This window comes from Phyllobates terribilis, unplaced genomic scaffold (genome assembly GCF_046119375.1).
Source record: "Phyllobates terribilis strain yellow unplaced genomic scaffold, ASM4611937v1 Scaffold_12__6_contigs__length_324123572, whole genome shotgun sequence".
NCBI classification, from domain to species: Eukaryota; Metazoa; Chordata; class Amphibia; order Anura; family Dendrobatidae; genus Phyllobates; species Phyllobates terribilis.
In genome coordinates, this window is record NW_027362772.1 from 202175797 (window position 1) to 202195898 (window position 20102).

At 42.0% G+C, this 20102-nt stretch overlaps 1 protein-coding gene across 5 annotated transcripts in view; it reads left to right on the forward strand.

The window, feature by feature from the left end:
- Nucleotides 1-20102, forward strand: part of ABCG4 (ATP binding cassette subfamily G member 4) — a 112145-nt gene that overhangs the window by 64103 nt on the left and 27940 nt on the right. For 4 of the 5 annotated variants that reach the window (XM_073657833.1, XM_073657834.1, XM_073657835.1 and 1 more), the window contains 6 exons: nucleotides 3260-3383; nucleotides 3542-3656; nucleotides 3755-3885; nucleotides 14706-14810; nucleotides 15572-15740; nucleotides 17345-17445. In XM_073657833.1, coding sequence (XP_073513934.1) covers nucleotides 3260-3383; nucleotides 3542-3656; nucleotides 3755-3885; nucleotides 14706-14810; nucleotides 15572-15740; nucleotides 17345-17445 — 745 coding nt within the window. The remainder of the gene's footprint in view (nucleotides 1-3259; nucleotides 3384-3541; nucleotides 3657-3754; nucleotides 3886-14705; nucleotides 14811-15571; nucleotides 15741-17344; nucleotides 17446-20102) is intronic. The other variant, XM_073657837.1, reaches the window with a different exon arrangement.

Genomic DNA, 20102 nt, shown 5'->3' on the forward strand with positions numbered 1-20102 from the left:
TTGTGCCAAACATAACTTTTAGAATTATGACCAAAATGTTTAACCTTGATCTCATCAGAACATAACACATTTTCTCACAGGCTTTTGGAAGAATTCATGTAGGTTTAGGCAAAATATAGCCGGGCTTGGATGTTTTTCTTTGTAAGAAAAGGCTTCCATCTTGCCACCTTAACCCGCTAGCAAGACAGATAAAAATACAGGAGATTGTTGTCACATGCAGTACACAACCAGGACTTGCCAGGAATTCCTGCAGCTCCTTTAATGTTGCTGCAGGCAACTTGGTAGTCTCCCGAACCAATTTTCTTCTTGTGTTTTCAATAAGTTTTGACGGACATTCACTTCTAGGTAATGTCACTGTTGTGCCAAAATTAAGCCCCTTCTTGATGACCATCTACACAGGGTTCCGTGGTACATCTAATGCATAGGAATTGTTTTTGTATCCTTCACCTGAGTAATGATTTTTAATAAGAGATCCCTTTGCTCTGTTGTAAGCTGTTTACGGGCCATGGCTTTTGCTGTAAAATTCAACTAATAAAATGTCAGAAAAATCCTACTAGAACAGACAAACTTTACATGGGGTTAATCAGAATCTCTGTAAATGCTGGCGGCTGTGTACTGACTATTATTTAATATTAGATAACATGTGATTGGCTAATTTTGTACAAGACCACATCTCAAATTATAAGAGGATGTTCACACTTATGCAACCATAGTGTTTTTTTCCCCTTACAATGGTTTAAATTTTTTTCTCAATGGATTTGGGAAGATTATGGGTGACATTAAAGGTGGAAAAAGTTCTGAAATTATTTTTCTTGGTATGATTTTTTTAGAACATAGCAAGGGTAATTTAGACTAAAAATATAACCTTTAATTATACAAGTTAAAAACCTAAATAAAACATATGACAATGTAGAAATAACCCCAGGTTGTGACAACAACTGTATCAGGGGAGCAAACCACGTCTCACGACAATCCCAAAGGGCACTGGTCACACAGGACAGAATGAGCACCTTAATGACCTAGTGTCCATACAGTAGTCTGTATGGACAGAAATCAAAACGTCTCTCAAGAAAGACAACTAAATGAAGATAAATTCAGGTTATTACACCAGCAAGAGAGACAGTTTTTCATAATGGCATAAATTGTATACAGTACTAAAATGTAAAGCATAAATAATGGAATGTCCTCACCCATCAGTCATGGAGTTGTATGTGTCACAGTAAGATGGAGGAAGCAAATACTCCCCAGAGGACAGGCAGGTAGGCAGGCAAAGGTATCTGAGGGAAGGCGCGTAAAACTGCCCCTAATATTTCCCTATGGGGACTGCACTGGCCTGACACCCCTTTGCTCGTGCCCTAACAAGGGCAGTCCACATCTAGACTGCTCTAGTAGCCCTGTGCTTGCCCTAATGTCCCGACGCGTTTCTTCCTTATGGAGTCATCAGGGGACCCTGCAATACAGCACAATGAGGGCTAAGCTATCTCAGCAGACAAGGAGTAAAACTGTCTCCACTAATCCAGAGATTCTCCATTGTCATATGTTTTATTTAGGTTTTTAATTTGTCTAATTAAAGTTATACTTTAGTCTAAATTACCCTTGCTATGTTCTATTGATGACTGGGTTTGATACAAATGATTACGGTCATTTTTTGCTGCTTTTTCTATAATTTTTTTACATGACAAAAACATGGCATTTTAACAGGGGTGTGTTGACTTTTTATATCCACTGTAAGTTCAGCAATGTTAACATGTAGTTTTCAGCATCACCATCGAGATGTTGGCATGCACTAACACTACACTTCAAAAGTCAAATCATATGGATGACAATTGAACACAGTGTCCTCATACTGTATGTCTGTCAAAGTTTGTACATGAATCACATTTAGTCACAACGAGTTCATAATTATTGATAGAGAATTCATTAAGCCTTTCGGTTCCTACACCATATTGTTTCTGTATGAGGCTTTTTTAAAGTGTAAATTTCTCGTAACCTAGTAATTTAGCTAATGTTTTTTGCTATTGATCAACTGATTTGATAGTCACCGTAGATACACACATCTGTAAGATCAGCATCCAGGGAATTATCAAAAGACTACAATTTTGTTTAGTTCGTACTGTGACCTTTTACATTAGACAAATTGTAGCATAATTGGGATAGCATTGGGGGACTGGCTAGGTAATAAATACTGAAGAAGTAGGGATCCGACTGCTAGGACCCCAAGAATCAGTAGAATACCCCTCTACCACCTAGCTGCAAAGCCTTGGCTAGAAGGAAAGGGTATTAAGTAGTGGTCAAGGTTCTGTATTTACAGTATATTACACTGAAGAAAATAGTCAAGCGGTCCAAACATGATGTGTTCAATATCTTACATCAAACAGGATCTCTGGACATCTGATAATGGGAGTCTGCCACTCCCAAAATGCTGACTAAACCACTTATACAGGTATGTGCGGGACTTGGCCCCTATGAAAATTATAGATGTTAGTGGTTTAGTTGGCATAAAAAATATTTATTTTGTATGCAAATGAGGAATCTTTGATGCCCTCTTGGCATGGCCAAGTGCAAAGTCACATCCCCTCAATTTGCATACTGGGCGCTGTCATATCTTGATTGACTTGCTGCCGTGTTCCCATAGTGCCAGTGCCGGCTCTCAACGATGGCTCCTGTCTGCAGTACAGTACTGAGCGGTGGCTGCAGACAGGAGCCAGCGATGAGAGCCGGCATTGCAGTGTCACTGATAGTCATATCCTGATTGACAGCGATGAACTCAATCAGCGGCTCTGTTCAGACACAGTAACTGCACTCACATAGTCTCATCGCTGGCTCTCATCACTCGCTCCTGTCTGTGGCCACCGCTCAGTACTGTACTGCAGACAGGACCAACAAGACCAGTAAAAGCTATATTACAGGAGGGATTTTTATAGGGGCTTAGTCCTCTACATACCTGTATGGGCGGTTTTGTTAGCATTTTGGGGGTGACAGACTCCATTTAAATTAATTAAATGTAAGATTCTGTTTGTTTAAATTCCATTGAGTCACACAAAGAAGTTGCCATCTATATATGCTCATTTCCACCCCAAACCGAGGAGTTTATGCCTGGAGTTGAGCAGACATTAGTAACAATTATTCCAGGCAGTTTTATGTTGCACATATGTGAGCAATGCAATGAGCGAAACGCTTGTTTATAGAGTGTAATGTCCCGTATACTTGGTTGTCTTGTACATGTACACCATCATTGTGTTCCTATTTTTTTTTACAGTGGCTTAGACAGCGCATCTTGTTTCCAGGTGGTTTCATTGTTGAACTCTTTGGCTCAAGGTGGTCGCACCATCATCTGCACTATACACCAACCTAGCGCTAAGCTGTTTGAAATGTTTGACAAGGTCTGTAAGGTTCTGTTCATGGAGATTGTATCAGTGTATTGTTTGTATAATATACTCATGTAATATAATAGTCCTGTAGCTGATTTTATGCATATATATATATATATATATATATATATATATATATAATATAGCAATTTGGATTATTCTGTTTTCAGCTTTACATCCTTAGCCAGGGACAGTGCATATATCGAGGGTCTGTGACTCACCTCATCCCTTATCTGAAGAGCCTAGGATTACACTGTCCAACATACCACAATCCTGCAGATTTCAGTGAGTATTCCATACATTAATCATTGTAAGTCACTGATTTCCTGCATTTATTGCTGCATTTATTAATCTATAATCCCTAATTCTTTCTGCCTACATAGTTATTGAAATCGCATCAGGGGAGTATGGGGACCTGAACCCAGTATTATTCCAGGCAGTGGAAGATGGGTTGTGCCCTATTAGTAGGGAAAAGAGCAAGACAACTATTGGAGAGCTAGACGTCTTCCCACTGGTAAGTAGTTACATAGTAAGGATTCCTCCTTTATCTAAATATACAGTATAGACCAAAAGTTTGGACACACCTCATTTAAAGATTTTTCTATATTTTCATGACTTTGAAAATTGTACATTCACACTGAAGGCATCAAAACTATCAATTAACACATGTGGAATTATATACTTAACAAAAAAGTGTGAAACAACTGAAAATATGTCTTATATTCTAGGTTCTTCAAAGTAGCCACCTTTTGCTTTGATGACTGCTTTGCACACTCTTGGCATTCTCTTGATGAGCTTCAAGAGGTAGTCCCCACACAGCCCCACACTCAGAATGATGTCCCCACACAGCCCCACACTCAGAATGATGTCCCCACACACCCCCTTACACAGTATTATGTTCCCTCCTCTTCCTCCGAGGAATCATGTAAAAAAAAAACTACTCGCCTAAGCCTCTTTCCTCACTTCTCTGGTCTGCGCTGTGTACTGACGCACTGTTGGCACAATGTAGTGACGTCACTGCACCTGCTGTGCTCTGAGATGCACAGGCTCAATGACGGAGCTGGGATCTGACAGTTCCCTGTACCATTATTGTGTTCACTGGTATCTGCTTCCCGTGGATGCAGATGTCAGTGAAAGTGAGATGCCTGGCGGAGGGCGGCTGCATGGCGTGGGACACCACTGCATAAAGCCCTTTGGCTGTCCTGGCTGACGGTCTGCACCGGAACAGCCCATGGCCCAGGACTGCTGTAGACCATGAACAAAGATTGTGTAAAAAGTATCCTGACATTGGGCTGTGCACATAGTCTCTTCAGAGAGGAAGAGGACAGGAAAACTAGTGCCACCTATAGGATGTAGCAATCCTTAAACTCATTATCATCCATATTAGACACATGATTTAGGATAGGAAGCCAAACCAGACAATACATTTGCCAATAAGTGTATTCACGGTATTTGCCCCTCATCAGTGCAGAGTAGGAGAGCTGGTTTGACTGGGTGAGAGGCCTCTGACAAGTTACCCAAGGGGAAACGATTCTCCTTGTGGAGATCGACAAGTTGGCAGATAGCTGTGCCTCTCAACCCCTTATTCTGGAAAATTAAATCCTTATCCAGGTCCATGAGAAAAAGTCCTACATGTCTTATGCATGAATTTTTTATTCCTTTTCTTCAGTGTAAAAAAAAAAAATGAACATACCATTAATATAAGCTATAATGTAATTATTTATAGTCTTTTTAAAGCTTATGTGTACAGTAAATGTTCACTTTCGTTAATCTTTGAGTTGCATTGATTTACAGTACTAACATGTTCTTAAAAGCTTTGATCCGGCCTAAACTGATGAAATTGCTGTTTTGCTTCCTGTCTTCATAAGGAGTAAGCAGCTGGATAACACAGGCCTTGAAGGAAAGGAATCCGCAGACATTAGGTGTATTCAGCGGCGTCCTCCCCAGACTGTAAATTGCAAATGTGACCTGTGTTCTCAATAAAGGGGAGGATGCATCTAAAATATTACAGGATTCATTGCTTTTTTTCCTTCTTGCTTTTAATGAGAGAAGAATTTACTTACGTCCATGGGATACCTACTTCTTAATCTTTAGAATTAGAGATGTCTTTTGGTTTTAATAGATAATTTATATCCTGGGGTCCACGGTGATTGAGGCTGATGGGAGAGCTTCCCCCACCAGACCAGTCTTCTCTCCTGCAGTGCTCTCTCGTTACACGGCTTCTGCTGCCGCCATAGGAAATTGAGTTATTTGACCTCAACTATTCTCCATTTACAGCCTGTGCAATACATAAGGCACATGCCATCTGTCCCAGCCTTTGTGGGGGCTTGGAGAATGTAATGGATTCTACCATAGTGGAATTGGTGTTTATGGCATCAATAAATTACAAGTCAGAAAATAAACCATAAATGCAAATATTATTCAATATTCACACGATTCCTTAGCAAATGAAATGATATGTCCCATTGGATGTGACTTGTACTTCTCTAACTTTGATGTGAGTTGTCATTATATATGACTGCAGTAATGACTATTAAGACTTTCACACTTGCAAAAAACAAGACAATGTAAGAGGTGGAACTTTATTGTGTTTATCTGTGTTATTTTGTTAGGATAGAACCAATTCTCAGCTTCCTGATCTGTCCTGATTCATTCAGTGATGTTTTATCAGATAGCACTCAGCCCAATCTTATAATATGGGGCAGTGCAGATCTGCGTTATTTTTCATACCCATTTGGCATGAGAAAAAAATTGCAGCATGCAGCGAGTGGCTCCACAAATTGGATGACATGCACCCATTCAAGTCTATGGGTGCGTGGAAAACATTCGATTGCACTCTGATGACATCTGAGTGCAGTCCAAATTCCCTGGACTCTCAGACTGGAAAAGATGGAGAAATGTTGTTCTCCATCTTCTCCTCACAGTGTGCTCCGATTGTCTCATCCTGGAGAATCAGATCACCCTATGCTGACACTCGGATCAGAGTTTGATCAGAGTGTGATTACCATAATTGATCCGAATCTCTCGGAGGAGAGAAAATACGCTCGTGTGACCCTGGCCTTACTGTGATGATCATAGTCAGCACAGGATTACATCATGACGGCATCAGCACACTCTGTGATTTTCACAAACACATAAGGCCTCATTCATCAAAAGTATCTAAAAGGAAAACTGGCTTTGTTGCCCATAGTAACTAATTACAGCGCAGCTTTCATCTCATAAACTGATCTGGCAAATTGAAAGCTGCACTGTGATTGGTTGCTATGGGTAACATAGATAGTTTTTTTTTAGACACTTTTGATAAATCTGCCCTATAGACTTGTATGGGACCATTCAGTTCACATTAAAAACATGGACATGTCCTCACACTGTATGATGGCCACCTTAGTAGCCCCTATTCTGTATGATGACCTCCTCAGTAGCCACACACAGTTTCATGGCCCCCTAAGTAGCCCCCACTCTGTATCATAGTGCTTTAGTAGCCCCCACACTGTCATGGTCCCCTTAGTAGCCCTCATACTGTACCATAGCCGTTCAGTAGCTCCCACACTGTATGATGACACCCTTACTAGCCCCCACTCTGTATCATGACACATTTAGTAGCCCCCACACTGTATCATGGCCCCCTTAGTAGCCCCCACATTGTGTCATGGCCCCCTTAGTAGCCCCCACACTGTCATGGCCCTCTTAGTAGCCCCCACACTGTCATGGCCGTCTTAGTAGCCCCCATACTGTCATGGCCCTCTTAGTAACCCTCACACTGTGTCATGGCCCCCTTAGTAGCCCGCACACTGTGTCATGGCCCCCTTAGTAGCCCCCACACTGTGTCATGGAACTCTTAGTAACCCCCACACTGTACCATGGCCCTCTTAGTAACCCTCACACTGTGTCATGGCCCCCTTAGTAGCCCCCACACTGTGTCATGGCCCCCTTAGTAGCCCCCACACTGTGTCATGAAACTCTTAGTAACCCCCACACTGTGCCATGGCCCTCTTAGTAGCCCCCACACTGTATCATGGCCCCCTTAGTAGCCCCCACACTGTCATAGCCCTCTTAGTAACCCCCACACTGTGTCATGGCCCCCTTAGTAGCCCCCACACTATCATGGAACTCTTAATAACCCCCACACTGTATCATGGCCCCATTAGTAGCCCCCACATTGTGTCATGACCCCATTTAGCAGCCTCCACACTATATCATGGCCCCCTTAGTAGCCCCAACATTGTGTCATGGCCCTCTTAGTAGCCCCCACACTGTGTCATGGCCCTCTTAGTAGCCCCCACACTGTGTCATGGCCCTCTTAGTAGCCCCCACACTGTGTCATGGCTCCCTTAGTAGCCCCCACACTGTGTCATGGCCCCCTTAGTAGCCCCCACACTATGTCATGGCCCCCTTAGTAGCCCCCACACTGTATCATGGCGCCCTTAGTAGCCCCCACATTGTGTCATGGCCCCATTTAGCAGCCTCCACAGTGTATCATGTCCCCCTTAGTAGCCCCCACACTGTCTCATGGCTGTCTTAGTAGGCCCCATACTGTCATGGCCCTCTTAGTAACCCCCACACTGTGTCATGGCCCCCTTAGTAGCCCCCACACTGTCATGGAACTCTTCGTAACCCCCACACTGTGTCATGGCCCTCTTAGTAGCTCCCACACTGTATCATGGCCCCCTTAGTAGCCCCCACACTGTATCATGGCCCTCTTAGTAGCCCGCACACTGTGTCATGGCTCCCTTAGTAGCCCCCACACTGTCATGGCCCCCTTAGTAGCCTCCACACTATGTCATGCCCCCTTAGTAGCCCCCAAACTGTATCATGGCGCCCTTAGTAGCCCCCACATTGTGTCATGGCCCCATTTAGCAGCCTCCACAGTGTATCATGTCCCCCTTAGTAGCCCCCACACTGTCTCATGGCCGTCTTAGTAGGCCCCATACTGTCATGGCCCTCTTAGTAACCCCCACACTGTATCATGGCCCCCTTAGTAGCCCCCACACTGTGTCATGGCCCTCTTAGTAGCCCCCACACTGTGTCATGGCCCCCTTAGCCCCCACACTGTGTCATGGCCCCCTTAGCCCCCACACTGTGTCATGGCCCCCTTAGTAGCCCCCACACTGTGTCATGGCCCCCTTAGTAGCCCCTACACTGTGTCATGGCCCCATTAGTAGCCTCCACACTGTGTCATGACTCCCTTAGTAGCCCCCACACTGTCATGGCCCTCTTAGTAGCCCCCACACTGTCATGGTCCCCTTAGTAACCCCAACACGGTGCCATGGCCCCCTTAGTAGCCCCCCACACTGTGTCATGGCCCCCTTAGTAGCCCCCACACTGTGTCATGGCCCCCTTAGTAGCCCCCATGCTGTGTCATGGCCCCCTTAGTAGCCCCCACACTGTGTCATGGCTCCCTTAGTAGCCCCCACACGGTCATGGTCCTCTTAGTAACCCCCACACTGTCATGGCCCCCTTAGTAGCCCCCACACTGTCATGGCCCTCTTAGTAACCCCAACACTGTGCCATGGCCCCCTTAGTAGCCCCCACACTGTGTCATGGCCCTCTTAGTTTCCCCCACACTCTGATAGGCCCCTTAGAAGCTCCCACTATGTATGATGACCTTCCCTTATTAGCCCCCACTATTTATGGGGGCCCCCTTAGTATCCCCTAGTATTTATGGCGGCCTCCTTAGCAGCCCTCACTATTAATAGAGGCCCCATTCTTAGCCCCCACTATTTTTGTGGGGCCTCCACACATTATGGCCATAACACAGTTTTAAAAGAAAAAAATAAACATTATATAGTCACCTTACCCCAGCGAGTTCAGCAGCAGACAGCAGCAGGTCCTGTGCGTGTCGCGGCGTGATGACGTCATTGCGTCGCTCTGCACTGGACCTGCCATTCTGTAGGCCACATGACTAAAGTGACCTACAGCCTACAGAAAGGAGAGTGGCAGTGCAGATAGATCGTGTCTCCCTGCTCTGCCGCAGAGTTTAACTGTATTGGTGCACTGCACATGCCAATACAGTTAAAAGTTGCGCAGGGCCCGGGAGGACCGCACCCTCTGCTCCCCCCAGTAGCTATGCTTCTGCCTGGAATGACTGCTGATGAACAGGTATGTCTTGTCAAGAGTTCATTTGTAGAAACACTGGCCTTCAGAAATTAGTTTGACCAACTAATTTGTTTTGCAAAGGTAGTGTTGCTGCACAGTTAAGCTGAGCCTTATTATACACCTGTTCTAAGTCAGAAAATGGCAAGAACTACTCTATTAAGTAAAGAGAAACAACAGTCCATTAGTCTAAAACAGAAAATTGCTAGAACCCTGAAGATATCCTCAAATCGAGTGATGAAAAACATCAATCGCCATGATGAAACTGGCTTTCATGTGGACCGACCCAAGGAAAGAAGACCTTATGTTACCTCTGCTCTACAGGATAAATTCTTCATATTTATCAGCCTCATAAACTGCAAATTAAGATAATCTCAGATCACAACCCTCATAACTAATATACAGACATCAAGTAGCAGACCCATGTTCACATCAACTGTCCAGAGCAGTCAACAAGAAGCAGGTCTTTATGGTCAAACTTCTGCAAAGAAGCCACTACTGGAGACTACAAACAAGAACAGACTTGTTTGGGGCAAGCAAGACAAGGACTGGACACTAAATCCGTGGAAATCTGTATTTTGGTCTGAGTCAAAATTTGAAATTTTTGGTACCAATTGCTATGTCTTTGTAAGATGCAGAAAAAGTGAACGGATGGTTTCTACATGCGTGGTGCCCACCTTGAAGCATGGAGGGGGAGTTGTGATACAGTGGGAGTGCTGTGCTGATGGCAACACAGTCGGTGATTTATTCCAAATTCAAGGAACACTTTCCAGCTTGGCTACCACAGTATTTTGTAACGACATGACATCTTGTCTGGTTAGCAGTTAGTGGGACAATCATTTGTGTTGCAACAGGACAATGACCCAAAACACCTCCAGGCTAAGTAATGGCTATGTGACCAAGAAAGAGAGGAATGGATGCTGAGTCAGATGACATGACCTACACAGCCATGAATAGAGATTGTTTGGGATGACATGGACCTCAGAGTGAAGGTAAAGCAGCCAACAAGTGCTCAGCACCTTTGGGAATTCCTTCAAGACTGTTGGAAAGCCATTCCAGGTGACTGTCTGATGAAGCTGCTTGAGAAAATGTCAAGGGTGTGTAAAGCTATCATCAGAGTTAAGAGGGGACCAAGGCTGCCATATACCCTGCAGATATAGGCAGATCTTGGCTGTGTGACCCACCCATTAACACCCGCTGTTGCAGTGGAGCTCTGTCCACTGCTGTTAATGTGTTAAATACCACTGTCCATTTCTGGAAGCGGAAATTACAGAGCGCAGATCGAGGGGTGCGATGGTCCATGCGGCCATTGGCCCTCTCATAACGCGATTGTGGGGCAAAGGAGACCGTGATTTGTTCTATATCCAGAGCTGTGGAGTCTGAGTCGGTGCCAATTTTGGTGGAGTTGTAGTTGGAGTCGGTAACAAATAGACTGACTCTGACAATATATAATGAATTGGGAACAGTAGTACAATGCAGGATGTGCTGTAAATTATGCCATAAAAATTTGGAAAAGTTCTGAAATATCCTATAAATGTCTGTTCTGTTCGTGATCTAAGGATCTCGGCTTTTAGTGGAGATGAATCTGTGCTGCATGTTATGTACATGCTCAGTAGTGAGGCGGCGCTGTGGAGTCAAGAGTCGGAGTCAGAAGTAGGGGAAATTGAGGAGCTGGAGTCAGTGGTTTGGCTTCCCGACTCCACAGCCCTGCTACATACAGCAGTGATATAGCATTGCTGTATATAGTAAAAGTGATCAGATGTTAGTCATTGAGGGGACTAACAAATAAAGTAAAACGTTATAAAAAAATTAACCATAAAAATTTGAATTACCCCTCTTTTCTCCCATAAAATAAAAGTATTAAAAAAATACACATATGTGGTATCACTGCATCCATAAAAGTCAGATCTATCAAAGTGTAACATTTCATAACCTGATCTGTAAGCACCTTAAACACAAAAAATTATAAAAGTTAAAATGGAGTTTTTTTGGTCACTGCAATGCTGTAAAAATTAAATAAAAAGCGATCAATGTATTATGTATCCTAAAATGGTATCAATAAAAACAGTGCATCACCCTGCAAAAGACAAGCCCTCACACAGATCTATCAACTGAAAAATGAAAATGTTATCGGTATTGGAAAATGACGTCCGGGACCAAAAACATTTTTTTTTTTTGTTTTACAAATTTCCGAAAAAAATTTCACCAATAAAATTAAAAAACTGGACAAGTTGGGTATCTATGTAATTGTACTGACGTCGAGAATCATGATGCCAGGTCATTTTTAATACACAATGAACACCATAAAAAAAAAAAAACAAATTCACCGCACTTGGAATTATTTTGCTGTTTTCCAGTACATTATATGGTAAAATGAATGGTGTCATTCAAAGGTAAAACTCATCCCACATAAAAAACCCCTCTCTTATCTATGTGGACAGAAAAAATAAAAAAGTCATGGCTCTTGGAAGAAGGGGAGGAAAAAATGAAAATACATCAACGATAATTGTTGGCTGTGAGTTAATATGCACATGTTATTGGTAACATGGCTGAATCAGAGGACGGACATAACCACATGTATGATTCCTACTTCAAGTTTGACATAAAATACATCATTATTAGAGAACCTATAATGATTGAGTAGAGGTCAGAAATGCAGAAGGAGCAGTGAACATTGGGGCCAGGGCCAGACAGCAGACCACTTACAAGAGGGTTCTGTGGTCAATGAGGGTACAAAGCACCTGATTTAAACTTTTCAGTAACTTCCTGTCTTTGCCGGATATAAACGTTTATTCTTGTTATCAGTGCTATATTCCTAATTATTAATCTTGTTACATAACCTACTTCATTTACTACCATGCTTCTGTCTGACCCTAAGGCTATGTGCCCACTTAGCAGATTTGATGCAGAGCGTTTTTGCCTCTCTCTGGCAGAAAAATACGCATGCAGATTTACATGCGTTTTTTCAGCGTTTTTACATGCGTTTTCGCATGCGTTTTTTCAAGCACTTTTCCAAGCGATTTTGAGCATCTCTTGGAAAAGTGCTTGACAAGTTGGTCACACAATGTAAATCCATGCAACCGGCATGGATTTATATTGTGTGACCAACTTAGATGCTTTAAATGCTGCATTTATAGTAAAAAAAAAAAAGAATTAAAAAGTTAAAAATAAAAAAACTTGTATACTCACCTCTCCAGTCTCCTCCCGGCGGCGATCCTCTCTCTTTGGCGTCCCACGGTGTACTTGCAGGACCTGCGGTGACGTCATTTAGTCAGCTGATGGTCACGCGACTATCACCTGACCGCTGACGTCAGCGGTCACGTGACCATCAGCTGACTAAATGACGTCACCGCAGGTCCTGCAAGTACACCGAGGGACGCCGCCAGGAGCAGCCCGGAGAGGTGAGTATACAGGTTTTTTTTATTTTTAACTTTATTTCTTTTTTTCACCGCGTGGTAGCCTGGATGAAGAGGAGTTGTAGTCTCCTCTTCATCCCGGGTACCACACGCACCGTGATTACGCTGCAAATTCGCGGCCATTGAATTTAATTGAAACGCAGCAAATCCCCATATACCTGCGGGTTTGCTGCATTTCAATGTTCCTCAATGGCCGCGAATTTGCAGCGTAATTGCGGAAGAAATGGTCATGCTGCGTTTTGCAACGCAATGCGAATTCGGCACGCTAATTAGCGCATCATGTGCACAGCACATCCGAATTCACATGGCTTTGCATGGCAGACGGTTTTACAAGCGTTTTCGCAACCGTAAAAACGCTACAAAAACGCTACGTGGGCACATGACCTAAGATTGATATTTGGAACTGACCTTTTTGTCTTTGGCTCCGTTCTCCAAGCCCCATACTTGCATGCTAATTTTGTTCCTGATCCTGGTCCAGTAGCTTTGACCCAGGGTTATTACAAATCTACTGCTAACTCACTCCATTGGCCAACATCTTCTCCATGCACACAAGCCAGGGGCCTTTGCAGAAAAGGTCTGATTTCTGCACAGAGGTGAAAGGGTGAACCCCAAAGTGGCCCCAAAGACCTGCTCAGTCCAGTGGCTGGTGCAAAGACTGCCCATGGAATTACTGTTCCAACTTGCTTGAACTCTATAAACAGTCCCCGTTAGGCTAGGTTCACACTTCCATTTTATGTCATTTGGACATTCTGTTTGTTTAATTTAGAGAAATAGATTAATGGAATTAATGTCCAAAATGGATCTATTGCGTAACAGAAACTCAAGCAGAGAGGTTCATATTTGTTCCATTATGTGTCAATCTTTAAAACAGAAAAAAGCTCTATATGATGAAGTTCTTTTTCTTCCATTCTTTAAAAAAAGTAGATAATGGAAAACAGATAGACCCTATAATAATCATCGGATCACTCTGCTTCCATTTGCATCAGTTTTGTAACAGATGCGTTTTAGAAAAGCTCTCCCATCAAAGTCTTTACCCTCATAATATATTGCAATCATCATATTATATAGCACTGTATACTTACAATTGCTCATTTTGCCTTTCTTCCCAGCTAATTCTTCTCTTTTCCCTGTTCTATATAGAAACAGTAAGTCTCTAGTCCGTGCATTTATCATTCCCCTCTTGAACTCCTGACCCAACTGATCCGTCTCTCCCCCTGCCAGGGACTTTTTCAGTGACTTATGACTCATACAGGGAAATTCATCTTCTATTTTGTACATAGAGCTTAGAAGGATTCATCTAGTCTGTTTTTAATCACGTGATGTCATAGACCTAATGGAAAAGAGAAGAATTATCTGGGTAGAAAGGTAAAATGAGCAATTGTAAGTACACAGTGCTCCTATAATATGATGACTGCAGTATAGTAAAAGGATAAAAATTTTGATGGGAGGAGGAGGAGTGCTTCTTTAGTTCCGTTTGTCCGTAACTCAAAACAGACAAACAGAATGTCCAAATGGAAGTGTGAACATAACCTAAGTGCCTAGTATAAGGCTTTGTAACCATTAAAGTCTGTTATAGAACAGACTTCTGTGTACACCTGCATTTCTTCTGCCAACCCTAAGTGGAGGGCCACTCTACCACATGGGACCACTGTATCATATACTAATAGTTTTCAGTGTGTATTTTTGCAAGTGTTTTGTCATTTGTTTAAACCTTTTCAGAACCTGTCATATGTGTGCTATGAAGGCATTAGACACATTCAATTTTCTTTTATAAATGTCTTCATGTCTCTTTTCTCAATTTACACTAGCCTTTTCTATTTTCCAGCAGGATGTCTCTGGTCACATTGAGAGCCATACATTTGCAACAAGCTCCATGAATCAGTTTTGCATCCTCTTTAAACGCACATTCGTCTCAATCCTGAGAGATACGGTATGTTGAAAGACGACGATTGGTATGAAATTAAATGAGTTGGGAAGGAGGGAGAGATACACGGTACTGTGCAAAAGTTTTAGGCAAGTCTGGAAAAAATGTTGCCAAGTAAGAATGATTTAAAAAATAGAAGTGTTAATTGTTTATTTTTATCAATTAACAAAATAAATATATTCACAGAAGATCTGTGGATAGGTCTCCGAGATGTTTGGAACAACCTCCCTTTCGAGTTCCTTAAAAGAAAAATAGTGAAAGTCTACCTAGAAGAACTGAAGCTTTAGTGTTGTTTTGGAGGCAAAAGGTCTCACTAAATATTGATTTGATTTAGATTTCTCTTTAGTTCTTTAATTTTACATTTTGTTAATTGTTAAAAATAAACTATTAACATTGCTTTTATTTTTAAAACATTCTTACTTTGCAGAATTTTTCCACGTAAAACTTTTGCACAGTACTGTATATCAGGGGGTAGTGACGGATGTAAGAAGTTTTTTCACAAACTGACTAGAACTGTATTGTATTTATGCTGTCCCATGTGCCTGTGGTCATTTGTATAGATGTAAAACTTTCTTTTTGCACCCAAGGATTTGTGTTGTTTGTCTTCCTTGGCCATTGAGCTTTTCTTTTCTTTTTCCTATGTTTTTCTCCCAATGAGTCTGTTTCTATCACATGATGCTGCCTGTTCTGTTCTTCTTCCAGGCAACAAGTTCTCTCTGTATGGGGGCATTACATGTGATGTTGCTTGTACTTTCCCACCCTCCCAGGTCCTGACTCACCTGCGTTTCATGTCTCACCTGTTTATCGGGGTTCTGATCGGGCTGCTGTACCTGCACATTGGTGACGATGCCAGCAAAGTATTAAATAACACAGGCTTCCTGTTCTTCTCCATGCTCTTTCTTATGTTTGCAGCTCTTATGCCAACTGTATTAACCTGTAAGAGCAACTATTAAGTCAATAGATTTTATTGGTATCAATATTCTAGTTATACATTTTAAAGGAGTTTTCCAAAGATTTATCACCTCCATCAATCACTAACCATGGAGTCCTGAGTCCTTCATGCCTCCTTCCCAGCACATGTGATGAGGAGGAGTTTTGTATGGAATGGTGCTCATGCTTTCGCTTTATACAACTTTTTACAAGTACAAAAAAAGCTGAGCGCAATTGCTTGGTTATTTCCCATAAAGATAACTGTTCCACCATACAAAGCTTTCCTAACCATAGACTGAATGGGGGACTCGGGTGCATCCTGTGGATAGGTAATAAATTTTCCTTGTGTGAAAACCTCTTTAAGCTGGCCATAGTCATTAGAAAAAAGTCTGCCCAAAACTACCATCAGATGACATTTTCATACAAACTTTATTTTATGAGCTGACAAAAAAACACAATGATACCACATATTGCATATACTTTTACTTCTATGCGGCCGCATCATTTTTCCCATTTTCATTATACATTAAAGGAAGGCAAAAACTACAACACAAATGTGTGATGCGCAAGAAATAGAGCATGCTTCTTTTCTTTAAAAAAAAAAAAATGATTTGTGTGAAGTCCCAGCCACAAAACAATCCTGTTCATTCAATATAGTCAAGTGCGTGTTTTTTATGGGCAAGCTGTACTTTAGACGTTCCTAGAATGTAAGTTTTCTTCTAAATATAATCAACTTTTTGCTATCAGGGAAGTGAGAAAATACCTTTTGTAATATATTTATAACAGAGAAAAAGTATTTTTCTACACTTAACAGACTTCACTTCTTCACACACAAGGCAGAGACGGAGATCATTTGTAACTTCACTGAGCGGTCAAATTACATCCTGCCCAGAAAAACTGCTTAGTGTTGCGGTATGATGTCCTCCATGCTGCTGCTGTTACAGAGAAAAGAGGAGATCCTGCCTTCCTTATCTCTCACATGAAGAATGTTATACAGCAGGAGTGGGCAGGTTTGCAGTGGCCTGAGACCGTGGATCGATTAGTAGATGTAACAGCGCCATCGATGTGTAAGAGCCTCTCTCCTCCTCCATTCTTTATAGATTTGTCTGGGAAGCAGATGTAGCATGATCTCTCAGTAAAGTTGAAAATCTGTCTCTACTCAACCTCATGTGTATAGAGAAACCAGTTTCTTTCTTTCATCACAAAGAGGTTTCATTACAAAATAATGAGTTTTTCGATTATAACTTGATTTCTGCAAAGCTGTTTAGAACTGGAAGCACGTTACTGTATTACATAACTTAAAATGTCGTTGTAAGCCAGCAGACTTTTCTCTTGTGTCTATGACAAGCTTTTTGGACATCTTTTTGTTCATACTGTTTTTTTCTCTTATTTTACTATTTCACATTTACACTAAAACATTCCTCCTATTATTAACCCCTATTCTCTTGGTTTTACCTTTTATACATTGCTTAATTTTCTTTTTTTATACATCTCTTTCTCTCACCATCTTCCTATTTTTGGTTAGTCCATTCTATTACATTTTTTTTTTTTTTTTACTAATTTCCAATTCTTCATCCTCTATTTTTAACCTGTTTAATATTTACCCATAGTTCCTCTGGAGATGTCTGTCTTTCTCAGAGAACACCTAAACTACTGGTACAGCCTAAAGTCATATTACCTAGCCAAGACAATGGCAGATATCCCTTTTCAGGTAAAGTGTCTTTAAAGACCCAATATTCACATTCTATAAATGTTATAAACAAATGAAGTCCTAGGAAGATTAGGATTCATTAGGATTCCTAAACTGTGATAAGAAATTAGAGAAACAGAAGGACGGACCAGTGATCAGGTGGTTTTCTCTGAAGGCTAAAACATGTGCTGTATCTGTGTACAGGGGGGCAGATGTCATGATTATAATCTGGGGGAGTAAAATGGCAACGCCTTGGGAAATCTTTGGTGACGCATCTGGTCACTCATTTAGGTATGTTAGAAACACCATTAACAGAAGTAGGAAAATAGAAGTTGAAGACAGAAGTTCGGCTCCACAATCAGGGACAGTGGTACGCTACCACTACAAAGACCTATTGCACCAATGATACCCATACAGGGATGATATAGTGGTCAGACACCTAGTCTAGACTGTTCATCTGCAGAGTATTATCACTCCAAACCAGGGTTTCCCAAACTCCAGTCTTCACGGCCCCCAACACGTCGTGTTTTCAGGATTTCCTTAGTGTTGCCCAGGTGATAGAATTATTATCAAGGCATCATAAATTGCAACAGATTTTCTCACGTGTGCAATTCGAAGGAAATCCTGAAAACATGACGTGTGGGGGGCCGTGAGGACAGGGTTTGGGAAACACTGCTCTATACAATTAGGAAGACCGCTGAAAAGATGAAGTCACAAACACAATGCTTAATTAAATCCAAGGCCTCTCTGCTGTTTTCTGATTAAAATAGTTTTCATCCTTATTCAGTCCAAACCGACGCAAAGTTTGCTGCACCGATAACTCCTGCAGACTACTTTTGGCTTCTTTAGCAACAGAAATACATTCAGGTCTCAAACCCCTAAAAATTTAAACCTCAGATTAGACCCAAAAATTAATCTAAACTATAAAATATACTCCTAAAAATTCAAACCTCAGTCCAGACCTTAAAATGAATTCAGACCACTTTTAGTGGGTAAAATAATGCTTCGTACTAATCTTTATCATTTGAAGCTTACTTGTTAGCCAGCTTTATATGCTTCCCAATGTGAGGGTGACATATTACAGCTGTCCATACTACTAGTAGCCAAAATTGCCTGACACCATTGGCTTCAAGCCCGATGTATTTATAAGGGAAGTGGTCTTGTCCCTTTCTGCAGTAACTGACTGGCTTCTGTGTGTACAGTACAGACCAAAAGTTTGGACACACCTTCTCAATTAAAGATTTTTCTGTATTTTCATGACTATGAAAATTGTACATTCACACTGAAGGCATCAAAACTATGAATTAACACATGTGGAATCATATACTTAACAAAAAGAGTGTGAAACAACTGAAAATATGTCTTATATTCTAGGTTCTTCAAAGTAGCCACCTTTTGCTTTGATGACTGCTTTGCACACTCTTGGCATTCTCTTGATGAGCTTCAAGAGGTAGTCACCGGAAATGGTCTTCCAACAATCTTGAAGGAGTTCCCAGAGATGCTTAGCACTTGTTGGCCCTTTTGCCTTCACGCTGCTGTCCAGCTCACCCCAAACCATCTCGATTGGGTTCAGGTCTGGTGACTGTGGAGGCCAGGTCATCTGGCGTAGCACCCCATCACTCTCCCTCTTGGTCAAATAGCCCTTACACAGCCTGGAGGTGTGTTTGGGGTCATTGTCCTGTTGAAAAGTAAATGATGGTCCAACTAAACGCAAACCGGATGGAATAGCATGCCGCTGCAAGATGATGTGGTAGCCATGCTGGTTCAGTATGCCTTCAATTTTGAATACATCCCCAACAGTGTCATCAGCAAAGCACCCCCACACCATCACACCTCCTCCTCCATGCTTCATGGTGGGAACCAGGCATGTAGAGTCAATCCGTTCACCTTTTCTGCGTCGCACAAAGACACAGTGGTTGGAACCAAAGATCTCAAATTTGGACTCATCAGACCAAAGCACAGATTTCCACTGGTCTAATGTCCATTCCTTGTGTTCTTTAGCCCAAACAAGCCTCTTCTGCTTGTTGTCTGTACTTAGCAGTGGATTCCTAGCAGCTATTTTACCATGAAGGCCTGCTGCACAAAGTCTCCTCTTAACAGTTGTTCAAGAGATGTGTCTGCTGCTAGAACTCTGTGTGGCATTGACCTGGTCTCTAATCTGAGCTGCTGTTAACCTGCGATTTCTGAGGCTGGTGACTCGGATAAACTTATCCTCAGAAGCAGAGGTGACTCTTGGTCTTCCTTTCCTGGGGCGGTCCTCATGTGAGCCAGTTTCATTGTAGCGCTTGATGGTTTTTGCAACTGCACTTGGGGACACTTTCAAAGTTTTCCCAATTTTTCGCACTGACTGACCTTCATTTCTTAAAGTAATGATGGCCACTCGTTTTTCTTTACTTAGCTGCTTTTTTCTTGCCATAATACATAATACAATACTAACAGTCTATTCAGTAGGACTATCAGCTGTGTATCCACCAGACTTCTGCACAACACAACTGATGGTCCCAACCCCATTTATAAGGCAAGAAATCTCACTTATTAAACCTGACAGGGCACACCTGTGAAGTGAAAACCATTTCCGGTGACTACCTCTTGAAGCTCATCAAGAGAATGCCAAGAGTGTGCAAAGCAAAAGGTGGCTACTTTGAAAACCTAGAATATAAGACATATTTTCAGTTGTT